The sequence below is a fragment of the Odontesthes bonariensis genome, chromosome 5 (genome assembly GCF_027942865.1).
Source record: "Odontesthes bonariensis isolate fOdoBon6 chromosome 5, fOdoBon6.hap1, whole genome shotgun sequence".
Taxonomy (NCBI): domain Eukaryota; kingdom Metazoa; phylum Chordata; class Actinopteri; order Atheriniformes; family Atherinopsidae; genus Odontesthes; species Odontesthes bonariensis.
Window position 1 is genome coordinate 23,946,210 of NC_134510.1, and position 15,396 is coordinate 23,961,605.

At 40.4% G+C, this 15,396-nt stretch overlaps 2 protein-coding genes across 3 annotated transcripts in view; both read left to right on the plus strand.

Moving 5' to 3' along the window:
• Positions 1-109: 109 nt before the first annotated feature.
• On the plus strand, positions 110-9,986 carry dbf4 (DBF4-CDC7 kinase regulatory subunit). Its single transcript, XM_075466673.1, has 13 exons — positions 110-285; positions 536-651; positions 1,647-1,816; positions 2,666-2,869; positions 3,039-3,089; positions 3,177-3,246; positions 3,381-3,457; positions 3,585-3,630; positions 3,720-3,765; positions 3,848-3,973; positions 4,528-4,642; positions 6,715-6,830; positions 6,999-9,986. The coding sequence occupies exons 2-13, from the start codon at positions 606-608 to the stop codon at positions 7,771-7,773; spliced, it is 1,842 nt and encodes a 613-aa protein (XP_075322788.1). The 5' UTR covers positions 110-285; positions 536-605; the 3' UTR covers positions 7,774-9,986.
• A 551-nt stretch (positions 9,987-10,537) lies between these two features.
• Positions 10,538-15,396, plus strand: part of adam22 (ADAM metallopeptidase domain 22) — a 64,022-nt gene continuing 59,163 nt past the window's right edge. Inside the window, exons 1-3 of one of the 2 annotated variants that reach the window (XM_075465491.1) lie at positions 10,538-11,251; positions 11,535-11,695; positions 15,292-15,368. In XM_075465491.1, the coding sequence (XP_075321606.1) occupies positions 11,155-11,251; positions 11,535-11,695; positions 15,292-15,368 (335 nt within the window). In that variant the 5' untranslated portion in view covers positions 10,538-11,154. The remainder of the gene's footprint in view (positions 11,252-11,534; positions 11,696-15,291; positions 15,369-15,396) is intronic. The other variant, XM_075465492.1, reaches the window with a different exon arrangement.

Consider the following 15,396-nt stretch of genomic DNA (forward strand, 5'->3'; position numbering starts at 1 on the left):
AAGTTCTTCGTTATGGATAGGACAACTAGATGAAATATTTTTAAAGAGGGTAAAAATCTGATATTTGTGTTAGGCTGAAAACGAATAGTTTGTAAACTTTCTGAATTTTGGCGCTTCCGGGGGCGAAGTCGAACATTTATTTACGCAACAGGGAAGTATCAAACATGGCCGCCTGGACTTTGTCCGTCACCGGATTTGAAGCGGGAACGGAACGTTGAAAATCGACGAAAAAGTTTACAACGACAGATTGAGAGGGGAACAAAGTGCATGTCGGAGGAAACTGAGGTAAGACGCTAATTCATTTAGGGTGTTTAGGTTAGTTTCAGAAACACTGTGAGCACAGTGACAAACAAACAGGGATGTTGTGTATCTTTTAGGGAAAGAAGACTAAAAACAAGTTTGCGTAAAGACAGTTAAACGTTTGCAGCAAGCAAACCGTCAGTTACATTTTCACGTACCACCCATGAGTTTGTTATTTGTTCCATTTTTTTGGCTTGTTTGCTAATAAACTTTCTCTTTCTATGTTTATACTCAGGGAGCTGACGGCGACTGCATGGGCAGACGAGAGGATAGAGAAACAATTTCAATCGATTAAAGAGAATAAAATGAAACCGAGACGCACTCAGAAGCATCCAAGACCCAGTTGGCAAGGTACAGACGTTTTTTATTTGTTTCCATAACATGCCAGCTAGGTGTTTAAAAACAGTGTCGCAAATGAGTTTGGGAAGTTTCACGTTGATAACATGTAAAACATTCAGACTTTCCCCTTCAGTAACAATCATTTTCATCCCTTTTATTGAAGGATTACGTTTGATCTGAGCCACAGTTTTGATGTACATAGAGTTTTTATTCTAAAAAGTGTGTAATTTATGTGTTTTTGTCTTGTTTTTTGGCTGTACACAATATTTGCATCTTAAATCGATGGCCGTACCTATTTATAGAAGTTAAAATAATAGCTCCTCACGAGGACTCGGAGAATAAGAAAAGCAAATGCTTTCAGCGAAATATTTGCCAACAAATTAGTTTTTTTACAATCTGCAAGAGTGTCTCTACCACTTGAAAGTCGTCACCCCACTGATGTGTTTACTACCGTCAGGAAGGTCTGCAGGGTGTGCGAGTATTCACATCAATTTGTTATTATCATTATTTTAATTAGAAAACCAACCCGAGCTATTTAGCATGTCCCAGTCTTTCAGTGTGGCGTGACATTTTGTTGCCATAACTTAGAGACGCACACCTGAATCTGCTCATTTTCAGAAAGCCATCTTTTGCATCTTCTTTCTCATCGTCTGGCAGTTGCCTCTACTCTCACTTTGGGTGTGTACTGGTGCTCTTCTGCAACAACTCCCATTGCGTTTCGGTGCAAGTCTCTTCATTTTCACGTGACTGGAGTAGAGATCCTATATACCAACAGTCTGAGCCTGTCAGTTGCAGATAAGCTTTGTCCAAATGTTTGTCCCCTTACACTACATTGTAGCTGTTTAGTGGTCAGTGGACTTATTTTACTGACTGATTTGTAGTGGGTGAGTTTGTTGTTTGACGTTATTATCGGAACACTTGAGCACAGAATAGCTTGTCTGTCACCCCCCCCCCCCTCCTTTTTTTTTTTTTTAAACGTACCGTAAATACAACGATTCTCTTTTCAGGAAAAAGTGTAAATACGGATGAAAAGACAAACGTGAGCCAGGCCAAGCAAACGTCACTCGTGTCCTCCTCTGCACAAGTCAGACCTTTTGCAGGGAAAGTGTTTTACCTGGACCTGCCATCGAACAGAACGGCCGAGACATTGGAGAGCGACATCAAAGAACTGGGAGGGGTAAGGCAAAACACGCTGGCTACCTCCACTGTTTTTATTTTATAGAAAATGTTTTGAACTCTGTTTTCTTTTGTTCCAGATTTAGATATCGAATAGGAGAAAAAGTCTTGTTGTAAAAGTATCACTATGATACTATATCAATATGTTGCTTTCTGTTCACAATGATCTTAGATCTAATTCAACCCGGGGGCGTGAAGGTTCATTATGTTGCTGTGTATAGTGTTTTGAACACTAGTTTTGGTTTAAGATTCTTCCATAAAATCCAATGATGCAGATCTTTCTTACGGGGTTGTGTATGAATACATCTGTTTGTGCTTTAAAAAATAACCTCTATTTGCAAAAAGAGCAAACAAATACAGTAGCTCAAACTAACTGGGTGTCCGTTCACTAGCAAAGAATTTGAATTGATCCTTTGAAAAGCTGCAAAAAGAAATGCGAATCAGACACATTTTACGTTAGATGATTTTAAAAAAATGATAAAGTAGGCTGCAAGTGTTGCCAAAGGGTGGCAGTAGAGGCTATATTCCCGGTGGCTTATTCAGGAGAGGAAGGAATTGTCTTAAATGGAGGAATAATAAATGACAACTACCGTAGTCATCGGTACTGTGAGTTACTTTCATCTTTGGGGACATCTTGGATATGTTTTCATAAATGTGCATCAAAAGCAGCGATGGATGGTTGCTGTTAAGAAAGAAGCCGTGAACAAGATTACAAATCTGATCACACATGGAAAAACTTAGCTCCATGTGAACACACCTCAGTGAGTTTAAAGGTTGTTGGATCGCCATACACATTTATTGCTCTTTCTCTAAAGAAAGTTCCCCTGTCTTTCTCTGTTCTGCCATTTAGACTGTGGAGAAGTTCTTCAGTAAGGAAATTAGGTATCTGGTGTCTAACAAGCGGGAGGCGAGGTACGTGCATCGCCTCAGACAGGACACCCCTGTTCCCAGCCCGGACTCCGGACAGAGTTCACCGTGCCCGCGATCAAACCCACACCGTCCTGGTAACCATGGGGACAACATTAAAAGCAAATCTCAGGGCAAAGGAGACACGGCAAGTTCAACTTTCACATTAAAATAAATAAATAAATAAAAATACTTTTTTTTTTAACCATAATGTATGTTTTTTTTTTTTTTTTTTTTAAATGTTTGCTTACTTACTCACTTATTTTGGTTTGTTGTTTTCTATTTAATAATGTTTGTTTTCTTTTGCTGGTTTACAGTTTGTCTCAAGCCGAGGGAAGTCGTTGGTGGAAAGAGTTGTTAAAGAGCAGGTTTGTTAGAGCCACACTAATGATATTTGCTTTGGAGATTTAATAACCTCTTGTTTTCTGAGCTAACACTAAGTTGTGTGTTTTTAGGGGAGGATACAAATGGACAGGATCCTGTCAAACGCTGTGGAGTGGGGTGTTAAAATCCTCTACATAGATGGTAGGTTGCACACTACAGCTCATTTATTTATCATTTACTTTACCAAACCTTTCATTGTTTAGGGTTGTGCTGTGTACGAAGCTGTAATTGATTTAATCTTCACTGTATTTATTTATTTTTTATTGCATCTGCAGATGTTTTAGATTATGTTCACAAGAAAAAAAAGGTTTTCAGCGGCCGGGTTTCAGCGACTGCTGCTGCCGCAACACGTGTGAGTTTAATGCTCCAAAACTTTCAATGTGTTGCATGAAAAAATGTAGCCCTGTATGTAGGACTGTTGTCTTCAAATGATGCCCATACTAATGTTAAACTTTGCTTTTAATTAATTTTTTTAATAGGTTAAAGCTGAGTTGGTAGCAAAAAAGGACTTTCAAAGGTGTAAAGGTGAGTATCTTAACTCAAGCTTTTATTTTAGGTTCTGTATGTTCAATCCCCAATATTCTTGTTGTTGAGAAACGTGATATTTGTTGCAGGAGGGCGGATCAGTAAACCCTTCATCAAGGTTGAAGATTCAAGCAGGTAGGAAACGGTTACAAGAACCTGACATCCATGTACTGTCCTGAGAGTGTTTACATATAAACCGTTCCTATTCCCTCACCAGGCACTACCGTCCAATCTACCTCACGATGCCAAACATGCCCGAGTTCAACCTGAAGTCTGTTGCACCTTGCAGCCCCTTCTGTGTCGAGGACAAAGATCCTCCTCACACCAAACAGCAGCGACACAGGTATTGTGCTTCGTGTCTGCATTGCTTTTAGCATCTGAACTGTAATATTTGCCTTGCTGTTTTAATAGCCTGTTTCACAGATCAGTTGCGTATTATAGGTGGAAAAAAGGACGTCCCCGTTACCTGCCGCTGTTCTACACTCTGATGTGTGTTAGTACATGTGAAGCAAACCCATTTTGCCACTTTTACTACCTCCTTACATGCTTACTTCCGGCTCAGATCAGCGGCAGATGAACTTAAACCTCCGACTTCGACTCTGTACTTTGTCACATGATACGATGCGCAACAAAGGCACATGTGAAAGAGGCTGATGACAAATTCTATGCAAAACCTCTTACAAATTATCACCTGTACCTTTTATTTTGAGTGTCTTCAAAGTAAGAAACTAAATTTGACATAAGCCAGAAGTATTGAGTACAATTTAAAGTTCTATGAGCCTTAAGTGTAACCGCACAATTGGAGATGGTGATCAAAGTGTAGACTGAATGAAAAGTTATCAAAACGAATTGAGGATTGTTTTCATGTCGTTTTATTTCATAACGCTCTCGGAACAGAGGCGCGAAGGCTTCAGCCTCCGAGGAGAAAGCTCAAGGTCGAAAGAAGAACCGAGACAAGAAACGAGGCGGTTACTGCGAGTGCTGCATGATCAAATACGACAAGCTCACAATGGTAAGTGCTCACACTTGTAAAAGTTTAATGTGTTAGCATAACGGCTAAAAAGATGGATTGACGATCATTTTCTAGGGTCATTTTGAATGCTGATGAAACAATTTTCACATTTCACTCAAAAGTTGGGCCTTCATGGACTTTTTGACCAGTGGAAAATGAACTTCACTTGATTGTTTTACCAAAGTATTTAATTATGCAAGGCAGGTCTTACGCATGCTATTTTCATTTTCCACTTTGGGCATTTTGGTAGGTTAACCCATTGAGCCTGGGAAAGCATTGCCGCATTTCTACCTTTAAAGCCGGGGGCGCTGTTGCGTTATTCTACCTTTAAGGCCGGGAAAGCGTACACTTTTTTTTTTTTTCATGTATAAGGTTGTTTTGCACTAATTATTGACCTCTGCGCCAATTAAATGCATTATAATAGACACGTGAGAGTGTCGTCATGTTCCTCGTGTCATTGTTTTGAAGTTAAGTTACATCGAAAAAAAAAAAAAAAAAAAAAAGTTAAGTTTCATCGAACCAAGCATGGAGGACTTTCAGTGGGAAGACATTTCAGACGGGAGCGATTGTGAGGAGTTTCTTGGCTTTGATGATGCTGATGAACGTGCTGACCCAATTGATGGAGATTTATGGCTAGCACAAATGTTTGAGGAGGATTTTGAAGGGTTTGAATGTGAGTGGAAGACTGACAATTACCACCGTAATCGACGGAGAGATTTCAAACGCACACCAGGGGTGAAAGTCGTCCTTTACCTGCAGATGCCACACCGTTGCAGGCATTTAATCATATTTTTACTGAGGAGCTTTGGGCGCATCTCGTTTCCGAGACGAATAGATACAGTGACCAGGTACTTCAGACTCCAGCTCGAGCAAAGATGGCAAGGTGGTCACACGTAACTGTGCCGGAGATGAAAACGTTTATTGGAATGTGTATGGGCTCCTTGTGCAGCCAGTACGAAGAGATTACTGGCGATAAAATAAATCATTTAAATATAAAATTAAATTTTATTTTATTACTGTTTTTTTTAATTGAAAATAGTGCTGTTCCTGCACTTTACTTTTTACATTTTCTATTTTCATGAATGTGTATGTAAATAAACTCAATTTCCAAAGAAAGCCACAGGTGTAAGCTCTCAAATACTTTTTGAATTTTGTTTCTATCTGCTACAGAGGCTGAGAAATCAATCATTTAGTAGGCGTTGACACAATTGCTGAGTTTCCAGAAAAACTTCAGGTTTTAGGGGGTCTCTGAAATCGCCCATAGGTTTTACAGGCATTCTTTTCCAGGCGTCTTAGGCCTTAATGGGTTAATAAAGTTTGAATGCGCCCAGATATTCCCTTTTTAGCTCAACATATCACAGTTACATGAGACTAACCTTCCACCCACAATTCAGTGCAAGGGTGTGAACATGACTTCTTCTTTGGATGGACAATCAATTAACGATAGTGGGCTATAACTTTGTATTGTTGGTTATTTTCTGTCACTGCATCTTCCTGTACCTCTAAACTCAGGGTGTGCTTTAGGGTCGGGTCAAGCTGTTGTGCTGTCGGCCTGAATAGTATCTGAGGTTCTGATTTAGATTCTCGTCACTCTTGTTCTGTCTCGCTTTACTTTACTTTTAGTCCTTTTGACAGTAAAACGTCTGGCATGCGAGCCCATAAACCAGTGGGTGATGTCTCTGTGGCCGTATCCATCTTAATGAATAATTTATTTGTTTTATTCTCAGTCTTTGGTAAATGTTTGTGTGAATTAACAGCATCTTTTGAACTTCATCTTTGTAGTGACATACATATCGTAGTTTTACTTTCATTTAGCTCTGTGCTGCTCGTACTGTCTGTTTTCCAACAAACTGATGAAATATAAACGATTTAAGAAAAATGAACTAATCTCATTTAATTAAAATCTATTTTGAGTCCCACACAATGTGAGTGCGTTGTGGTTGTTAATCTAATGACGGGAACAGTGCCCATGGTTGATGCCTCTTAGATCACTCAGTAAATGATTAGCAAACACTTAATGTGACCGGAGCTTCACAGCCTATCAATAATTTAACCGAGTAAGTTTCGTTCAGCATCTACAGAGTGACCGACACAAGGCTTTCTCCAAGACTGATGAGTACGCTGTGGTGGACGGGCTGGTTTCAACCCTGCACTGCGATTTCATCAACATCAAAACTAAAGTGCACAGGTAATCTTTTTCTTTTCTTTGAGACGACCACAAACATTAGCAGCAAGAGAAAATGAGCATAAACCTCGCTGTCATTACCAATTTTTACCATCTATCATTCACAACTGTTGATTCAACTCACTTAAGTTCTGATTTTTCTTTAATTCTTAAAACTTTCTTTGTTTTTAGACCAAAGTGCAGTGTTTCTTCTGTTCTCGTTGCTCCTGGACCATGTGGTAAAATTGACTTGGAGCACAAAGGAGATCTTGATCCCTCGGAGACGGTTAAATTAAAGGAACAACGTACTGACGATGGGTCTGATGGATTGTATCCAGGACAGAATATAAAAATGGGATCAGCTTCAGGCTCTTATCCACCGAGTCAAAGAAAAACAGATCGGAGGACCTTCTATACTTACTCACACAGATCCAAGCACAAGCCTCCATTGCGGAAACGGACGTGTGGACAGATTTGTGTGACTGCTTGTACACAAACAGCCGAGCGGCCTCGGATTCCTCAGTTGAGGTCAGAAACGGCTCCCTCTGGAGGCGAATTTCTGCCCTGGTTTCCCTCAAAAATGAAACGGGGCGACCACATCTCTCAAAAAGACCCAAGCAGCTCATCCTCTTACTCACACAATGTTATTAAAGAGGAGCATGTGGATATTAACAAGAATACGTCAGTGTTTGAAGCTGTCCAGGAGAGAAGCCCATTCTCAGAGAAAGTAGCTGGAAATGATCTCCCTGAAAAAGATGAAACGAGCTTCCCTGTGCAAAGCTTCTCTCCGGTCAGGAAGATTCAGAGGAGGGTAAGGGTTTATAAGCACAAAAGACGGAAAGTGGACACAAACGAGGAGCAGGTGAAGCCAAGAGACGTTTCTGACAACTCAATACTGAACCTTTGGGAGCTTTTCAAGTCCAGTGACGACACGGATGTTGAGTTTCATGGATTTGCAGACCAGTAAGGAACATTGGGACAAACCGGACTTTCGGAGCCATGAACTATGATTATAATTTTTGTGTCTTTTAACATGTTTAACCCATTCCGACCACAGGCAGATATTTTTAAAATGCGAGTTAGAAAAAAATCTAAGCCGTGTTTGAAAACTGCCTCATAAAAGCAAAGTTTACTTTAAAATTAAGACTGAATTTTCACTGGTGTCTAAAACCTTTGCTCATAAAAATACTGAAAATGTGAAATGGTAAAACCTTAAAGAGGTTAAACCTTCAGCGTTTGATGTAAATTGACTTTGTGTTTATGAAAAATGTCACTTTTAGCTCTGAAAGTCAGACACACATATATGGTCTGGATGGGTTAAAGAAGGTGAAAAGACATCGTCCTTTTTCCCCCTCTTATGCCAGATGAATGGCAGCTGCTGGTGTGCTTTGATATTTTGTTGACGGCGCAGTCTAAGTTATAAAACTTAAAACGTGGAATATTAAATGTCAACATTTGTGTCACAGAGGCGATAAAATGTGTGTTTTTCCACATTTTAGATTGTTTTCTTTGCAGATGTTTTTTAGCCCATATTTATTTGTCATTTTGATGATAAACTTGGAATCGAATTGGACTGGAAATCAAACGACATTTTCCAACATCACAACACTTCTTTAACAGTGAAACCTGCCGTATCTATAAAGTTTCATGTTGATGTGAACTTGACTGATAGGCTGAGATCTTAGTCAGGAGATACTTAAATGCATCGGTATTTCAAAAACAGTCACTTCACAGAGCTGCTACATCTTACAGCAATAGAAAATCTATGAAGCACTGAGTAGGAAATTGACCTGGAGGTCGAATCTGTGGTATTTAACCTTAAATGTGACATTTTATGAATCCTCCTAAGTGCACTTTTTTATGACCTGTACTTCAATTTGTTTTTCTGATGCATTACCTCAACTTTTTCCTTCATTTAGTGCATGAGAACAGTACCCTTGTTCTCCCTCACTACTCTTAATGGATTTGCAGGGTCACACGGGACCGTCTGTGCCACAGACCTGGAGGGGAAAAAATGAGCATCAGTATGTTCTACAATCACAGCGATACGGCAGCTTAAAGTTTAAAGCTTTAGCCGTGGTGATCTGTGCTGCTCTGGTTGATAACGTGCAGAATGAGGTAACAGGATATTTGAAGTGACTGAACATTGCCATAATATCTCATGTTTACAAGTGGAAAAGTTTTGTTTTTACTCTACCAGTCTGCAGTGTAATCTGTAAAAATTCTTTGTCACTAACTTGAGGAATCGAGCTTAAAAGCATCTGTTCCTTGTTAGTGAATTGGTTAAATATCATCATCATTATTGGATTAATCTACAAGAATCCACTCATTTTATCTCCATTTGCTGAATAAATGAAAAATTCCTGCCTATTGTCTGCAGAAATGTCTACTTATGGTAGACTTAGCCCATAAATTGGATGTAAAAGTGTACATGCATTAGTTATTTAATGTGTCTTCATTAAGTAATGAAATGTTTTGATTTCATCTTAAAGTAAAGCCCTGCAGAGTAGCAGAGAAGGTACAGACACTTTTCCTTTTGCTTTTCGCTCTGTCCTTTTTGCCCTCAAAAGGATGCTCTGAGTCATATGAGACATCTGCGCCACTGGCATTAAGAGAAATAACTACCGAATGCTATCATTGACATTCATGACATTAAAACCACCTGAATTACATCGTCTTCGTCCCCCTCATGCTGGGTGGGGTGTTCTGTTTTTAACTTGCATCAACAGGTAAAGAGCTCTTTCAAATCCATAGGTTGTAGGGATCAGGCTTGTTTACTTTTGCTATAACTCTTAACTGGTTTAAACTGGACCTGACAACGGAGGAAATCTGCTTGTCAAATTTGAAAACACTGTCAAACCAAGATTCTTCAATGAAATGTAAATATTACTCACAAATGTACCAACTGTGCCCTAAGACCTCTGTCTTATTTTCATTCGGTTGTAGGCCGTTTAAACTCATCCATGACTTAATGTCACTTAAGACGAGCATGCAGTGGTTGCAGTCTTATGTGTCTCGGAAACTGATGTGAGGGGCAGCAGATGAAAAGAGAAAAAAGCATGGGGCCCAACACAGAACCGTGAGGGACATCTGAGATGAGTTTGGCCATTTGAGAGGAGTGACCATGCAATTCTGTCTGATAGGATGAACTGTTTCCAGAAGTTAAAATCAAATAATTAAAGACCCTTAAAAGAGCAGATTCATTGCTGTGATGAGATTGGAAATGTTTTTTTATTTTTATTTTTTATACACAAGATCAACTAAATGCATGTAGCCGAGTAAGAACTACTTTCTTAAGAACTTTGGATAAGAAAGGCTAATTAGAGATGTCCCTGAAATTAGAAAAGGGTCAATGTTCTCCCTTTTTAACATGAGCTGTGCAACAGCGTGTTTAAAGGCAGCTGGAAGCCACCCGGAGACAAGGCTGTTGATCAATGACAGAACACATGTTCCAACAGTATCAAAGACTTAAGAAGTTGGGTGAGATGCAGAGGGGCAGTTTGTGGGCCATGAACATATTATTGTCCCAGAAACCGTAAACAGTCACTCCTGGAATATAATTTGTTCTCTTCCGCTCATTAACTCTGGAAGATTGGATGGGAGACTCTTGGACAGGTCCTCTTTGGTTTAATGTCAAAATAACAGGAATGAAGTAACTGCTTGAAGTGGACAAAAGAGGAGAGCAACGCTCAAGATGTTAACAAGAAAACCTCCCCGAGAGAAGTGATGTTGTCTTTACCCTGCAGCTTTAAATGCGTGAAAACAATTATTCTGTTGAAGAAGCCAAACTGTTCGTCACGTTGTTCGTCTCATGTTATTGTCTTATTTTGCTTCTGGTGGGGGTGGGGACTTGGCTTTTCAGAGCCCCGGCAGATGATGGAGTGAGTCATAATGATAATGGGAAGAACTGTGCAGGAATGGCGCTCCTGCAGTCATTTAAATGTCGGTGAGCTTTTTTTGTCGGTCCAGTCGGCGGAAGGCCGGGCCCGGTGTTTTTCTCCCTCCTGCCTCCGCTCATATTTATGCGTTAGGCGTTTCTGCAGTGAGCCGCTGGACATTGATGTGTTTTAAGGAGGTGTCCCCACTCCTCCCTCCCTCCCACCCTCCCTGTCTCTCTTCCTCTCTCCCATCCGCGCCTCCTCCGTGCCGCTGATCCGAGGGGTCTCGGTGCGTTCAGACGCGCTCGGCGTTCAGACTCTCAAGCACCCCCATGGCCCCCCATCGACGGGACTGCGCTAACCAGACGACCAGCCTCGGCTTTAGGCTGCCCTAGCGAAGGCAGGACCACCACAGCCTCCTCTTGGAATACCGCATTGTTTCTTAATTTCCAACCAGAAAGAGAAAGGTGATGGTGCTGACGATGCGTCCGCGATGGTGGATTTCCCTTTTGTGCGTCTATGCATTGATGCACGTCGGTCACCAGAGCAGCCCTGATGCCCAGAATGGTAACTGATGCTGTTTTGAATTTTACGTGCATCATTGTTGCTCAGATACAGCATTAAATCCTGATCAAAACGCCAGTGTTTATGTTTTTTTCATCAGCCTTGGCTGCTTTATGAGCCATGTCTCTAATATGCACGCAGCCTAAAGGTGTTTCATGTGATCAAAGGAAATGGAACCGATCGACATTTCAGATAGCAATGTTTGCAATGCGTGTATTCCTTTCACTGCTGGTTTCCTCACGTAGGAACAGGCGGGTAATGAGGTCGGTGTTTTCTCTGTGTACAGGAGACGCCTTGTCGAGCTTGAAGGCTCTCCGAGATGCAGGCAGGTTTGTCGGGAAGGAGGACACGGTGCCTCTCCGCCTGCTCCACAGCAGGAACAATCACAGCCAGATCACACATGATGAGCTCAGCACCAGAGTTAAGGCCAGCCCCGGCTCCACGCAGGTACACGGTGTTTTCATGTTGTGAGGATGGAAAGAGGAGTGTCCGTATGGAGGATGTGCGCGGTGGAAAGATGCTTCTCATTGTTTACAGCTTCTTTATCTTTCATCTGCTCATCTCCCCCGGTGCTCATCTTCAGGGAGAGGATTGAAATGAGTTGACAAATAGCAAAACGGAACACTAAAACATTTAGACTGAAGCAGGCCACACATATTACACTGTGTGCAGCTATACTGTTTGGATCAATTCACCAAACAAGAAAAACAGAATAAAAATAGATCATCCAGGGATGCACAATATTGTATTTTTGTAGATTTTGCAGATTTCCAGCCAATTCTAAACGATTGCTGATGATAAAACAGATACATGTACCTAAAGCATTGATCCAATCTTGTGAAAATCCTAAAATGATTCCCAAGCAGGGATACCGATGCCGAGATCTCATTTTAAAGCTTGTATCGGTCGATACCGATGACTTACCAATAATACCGTGCAACGCTACAAAGTTGCTTTAAAAATTTCTGCTTACTGCATGACTTCAGTGGTTGCAGTTTTCATTGAGGGTGCTTAATTAGTAAAGCATCAACAATGGTTCTGAGATCATTTGGGATAATTAATAAATTTAGTGATAACTTTAACCTCTCTGTCCTGCTGTTTGACCAATCTGCTCTTCATTAAACAGCATTTTGAAATAAAACGTGTTCACTAATGAGTGACTAGAAGCCTTCAGCCTGATTAATTTGCAAATTGAATCTAATCAGGTGCACAGGAGCAGTGCATGTATGGATACAAAAATCCAGGACAAGTTTGTTTTTAAGCTACTTAAGAAACACTATTAGAATTAGTTTATCCACCAGAGGGCACTGAAAACTATTTCTTACACAATAAAATGTCCAAATTGAACATTTAAAAAAAAAAAAACAACAAAACCCAGAATTTTTAATAACCAAATAAAGGTCTTGTTGTTTAAAAACACATGTAATCTTAACATAAGGAAAGTAGTCCAGTGTTACAGGTATGTTCTTTAAACTAAATAAAAAAATTAATAATGTATCAGTATTGGTCTCAGACATCCAGTAAATCATAACCTTTTCAGTTCCGCTAGCTCGGTATAGCTTTACACAAATGATCTCCAGGATATGTGTACTAAGAGGGTCAGACGAACCCAAATAATCCATAAATTTGTATTCGGATGAAAAATGGAGACAAGCAGAGCTATTTTTTGTGCTGCTGGCTGGTGTTTGGATGGCAGGGCCTTTACACAGCAAGATATGGTGAAGTTGGCTCCGGATGTGTTAAACTTAAATCAGTAATGTAGCAAATCCACGCAGAAAGAAAACCTCGTAGTCATTTGGTTACACCTTTGATAACCGATACCCTGCAATAAGTGTTGTGATCATGTAACTGTGTTCACCGAGTCAGTTCGGTGAAGCAGCAGGTCTGCTGGGTTCCTTTCAAGTGATGAGTCAATTAGCATGGTGCAAACTAGTCATGCGTCTTTAATTTGTGTGCCTTTGGGTCGTGTAGGTTAGCTTATTTAGGCCTCAGAATGGAGAGGGCTACAGATGGTAGTAGGCAGGGAGGTGTTAACCCTTTGTGTCTCCCACACCTCAGACACAGATGCAGCCCTATGGGTAAACAAGCTAACAGGAACCATCTGCCATCAGAGAGGATTTTAATAGTCTTGTTTTGAAACTGATACTAATCTCACGACAGGTTTGTTACACAGGCTTCTCTGAACTCTGTTTTAAAAGCAAGAGATTAATTTCTTAATGATGCCATAAATTCCCTAAGAACCTAATCTTTTCTTGTCATTATGGATTTTTAAGATCAGTATATTATTCCAGAGTTTTTAGCTAAAGTTAAGTGTTCGTAATATACTTCTCTTCATCTGTACTTTCTCTCAAAATGATAGAAAAGGCCATGACTTTTTGCTAAATTTTCAGTCACGTTACAGCTGTAGTCTATCTATCTCATTCTCAAAATGGATTGGGCCAGCTCACAGCTTTGGAAGAGCTTGCATGGAGGCAGTTAATACAGCCTGAGAGTTCAAATGGAGCTATAAAATGTACATTGCAAGTGAGGAAGCAATCAGGAGGGATAAGAGAGCTTTTTTTTATTTGATATGTGTTTTGAGTCGCCTGTTCTCCGGAGAGTTGAAATCTGTGATGTCACTTGTACAAAGTTTGATCAGTTATTGGCTGTTTTTAGATTAATGGCCTAAAAACAAATCTGTCAAATATTTCTTCAAATGTGTGACTCTCAGGAAGTTATTTATAGGCCTGGGTTGCATCGCCTATTTTCAGTCTCAGACTCTAACACGACTGAATGAGCAGCGGGCAGTTTAGCAAAGTGCTCATGTTTTGGTGGAAAAGCAAACATTTCATGTGAAATGTTTCTGAGCCTGTGTGTGTGCGTGCGTGTGTGTGTGTGTGTGTGTGTGTGTGTGTGTTTTTTTTTTTTGTTTTTTTTTTTTTTTTTTTTTTATATGCCGGCGTCTCTGCACAGAGCACTGACAGCACTTACAATCATCCTCAGACAATCATAAGTGGAAAGTCAGGTCTGCTAAAGTCAGAAATCAATGAAGAAGAGTTAGTGGTGGTTTCTTAATATTGGTCCGGCTCTGTCAAGATGGGATGTGCCTTCATTAAGAACAGTTACTGGTATGTGCCAGATTAGATTTCATTGTAAGTGTGGGATTGCTATCTGTACATGCTCACACAGACACCCACACATCCTCTTAACTGCTCATATATGCATTGACCACGCACAGGCACACTCCAGCAAACAATAGAGTCTGTGGACACTGGGGACATCATGGGTCATTCCTGGGTGAGCAGAGGGGCGCTTCCTAAAATGGAAACAAAAAACCCCCCAAAATACACCCTTCCTCCCCTTGTTGTCATTCAGACTCCGATCTATAATAAAGATGGCCTGTGGGCAAAACCAGAGGAGGAGGGGTGTGTTGTGTTTAAGGTCAGCGCTGGTTGGTCTTCTGAACCTGCAGGAATTATAGTTGGGAGTTCTCATTGACCCCAAGGGGCGTGTAATGGAGCCTGTACCATATGTGCCCAACACTTGGAATAAATCAGACCCTCCTCCACCCAAATCAGTCACTCTCATGGAGTCAGAAAAAGAGAGGATTATGTATTTCTGTATTTTGGGGCATACAAAACTGGTTGCCAGAGAAAAACATGGTAACTCTAAAAATGAACTGGTGCAGCATGGGTTAGAAATTTCTAAGAGTTAACTGTATTGTGAAACTACTTTGAACTACAGAAAACTACCTGGTGTGCTTAGAGATGATTTATTGATTTCAATATTACGGAGTGAGTGCATTAAAGAAAGCTGAATTTATGACTTAATAGCTTAAGTATCACAGTCACATCCTTTGTAGAAATTTAGATGAAAAAAAACTAATCTTGATGACTTAATGAAAACGGTCTTAATCTCACTGCTGATTTATGCTGTAAAGAACATGCAGTCATCCATCAGTGTAGATGAGAACTGACCTAAGGGAATGCTAATGAGCTGAGCCATGAGTGTGATTATAGCTGCCTTTAGCTGTAGAAGATAACTTGTCCTCTGCATTTTTTTAGGTGGACCACGTGGCCCAAGCAAGCTTTCAAGTTGACGCTTTTGGAAGAAACTTCATTTTGGATGTGGAACTGAATCGGTGAATATTACATTCTTAAATCTGCTTG

Bases quoted from the DNA above. Each gene is read 5' to 3' on its own strand.
- dbf4 (XM_075466673.1), top strand. From the start codon at position 606: ATGAAACCGAGACGCACTCAGAAGCATCCAAGACCCAGTTGGCAAG. The intron at 3,090-3,176 runs GTTTGTTAGAGC...GTGTGTTTTTAG, and splicing joins AAAGAGTTGTTAAAGAGCAG to GGGAGGATACAAATGGACAG. The intron at 6,831-6,998 runs GTAATCTTTTTC...CTTTGTTTTTAG, and splicing joins ATCAAAACTAAAGTGCACAG to ACCAAAGTGCAGTGTTTCTT.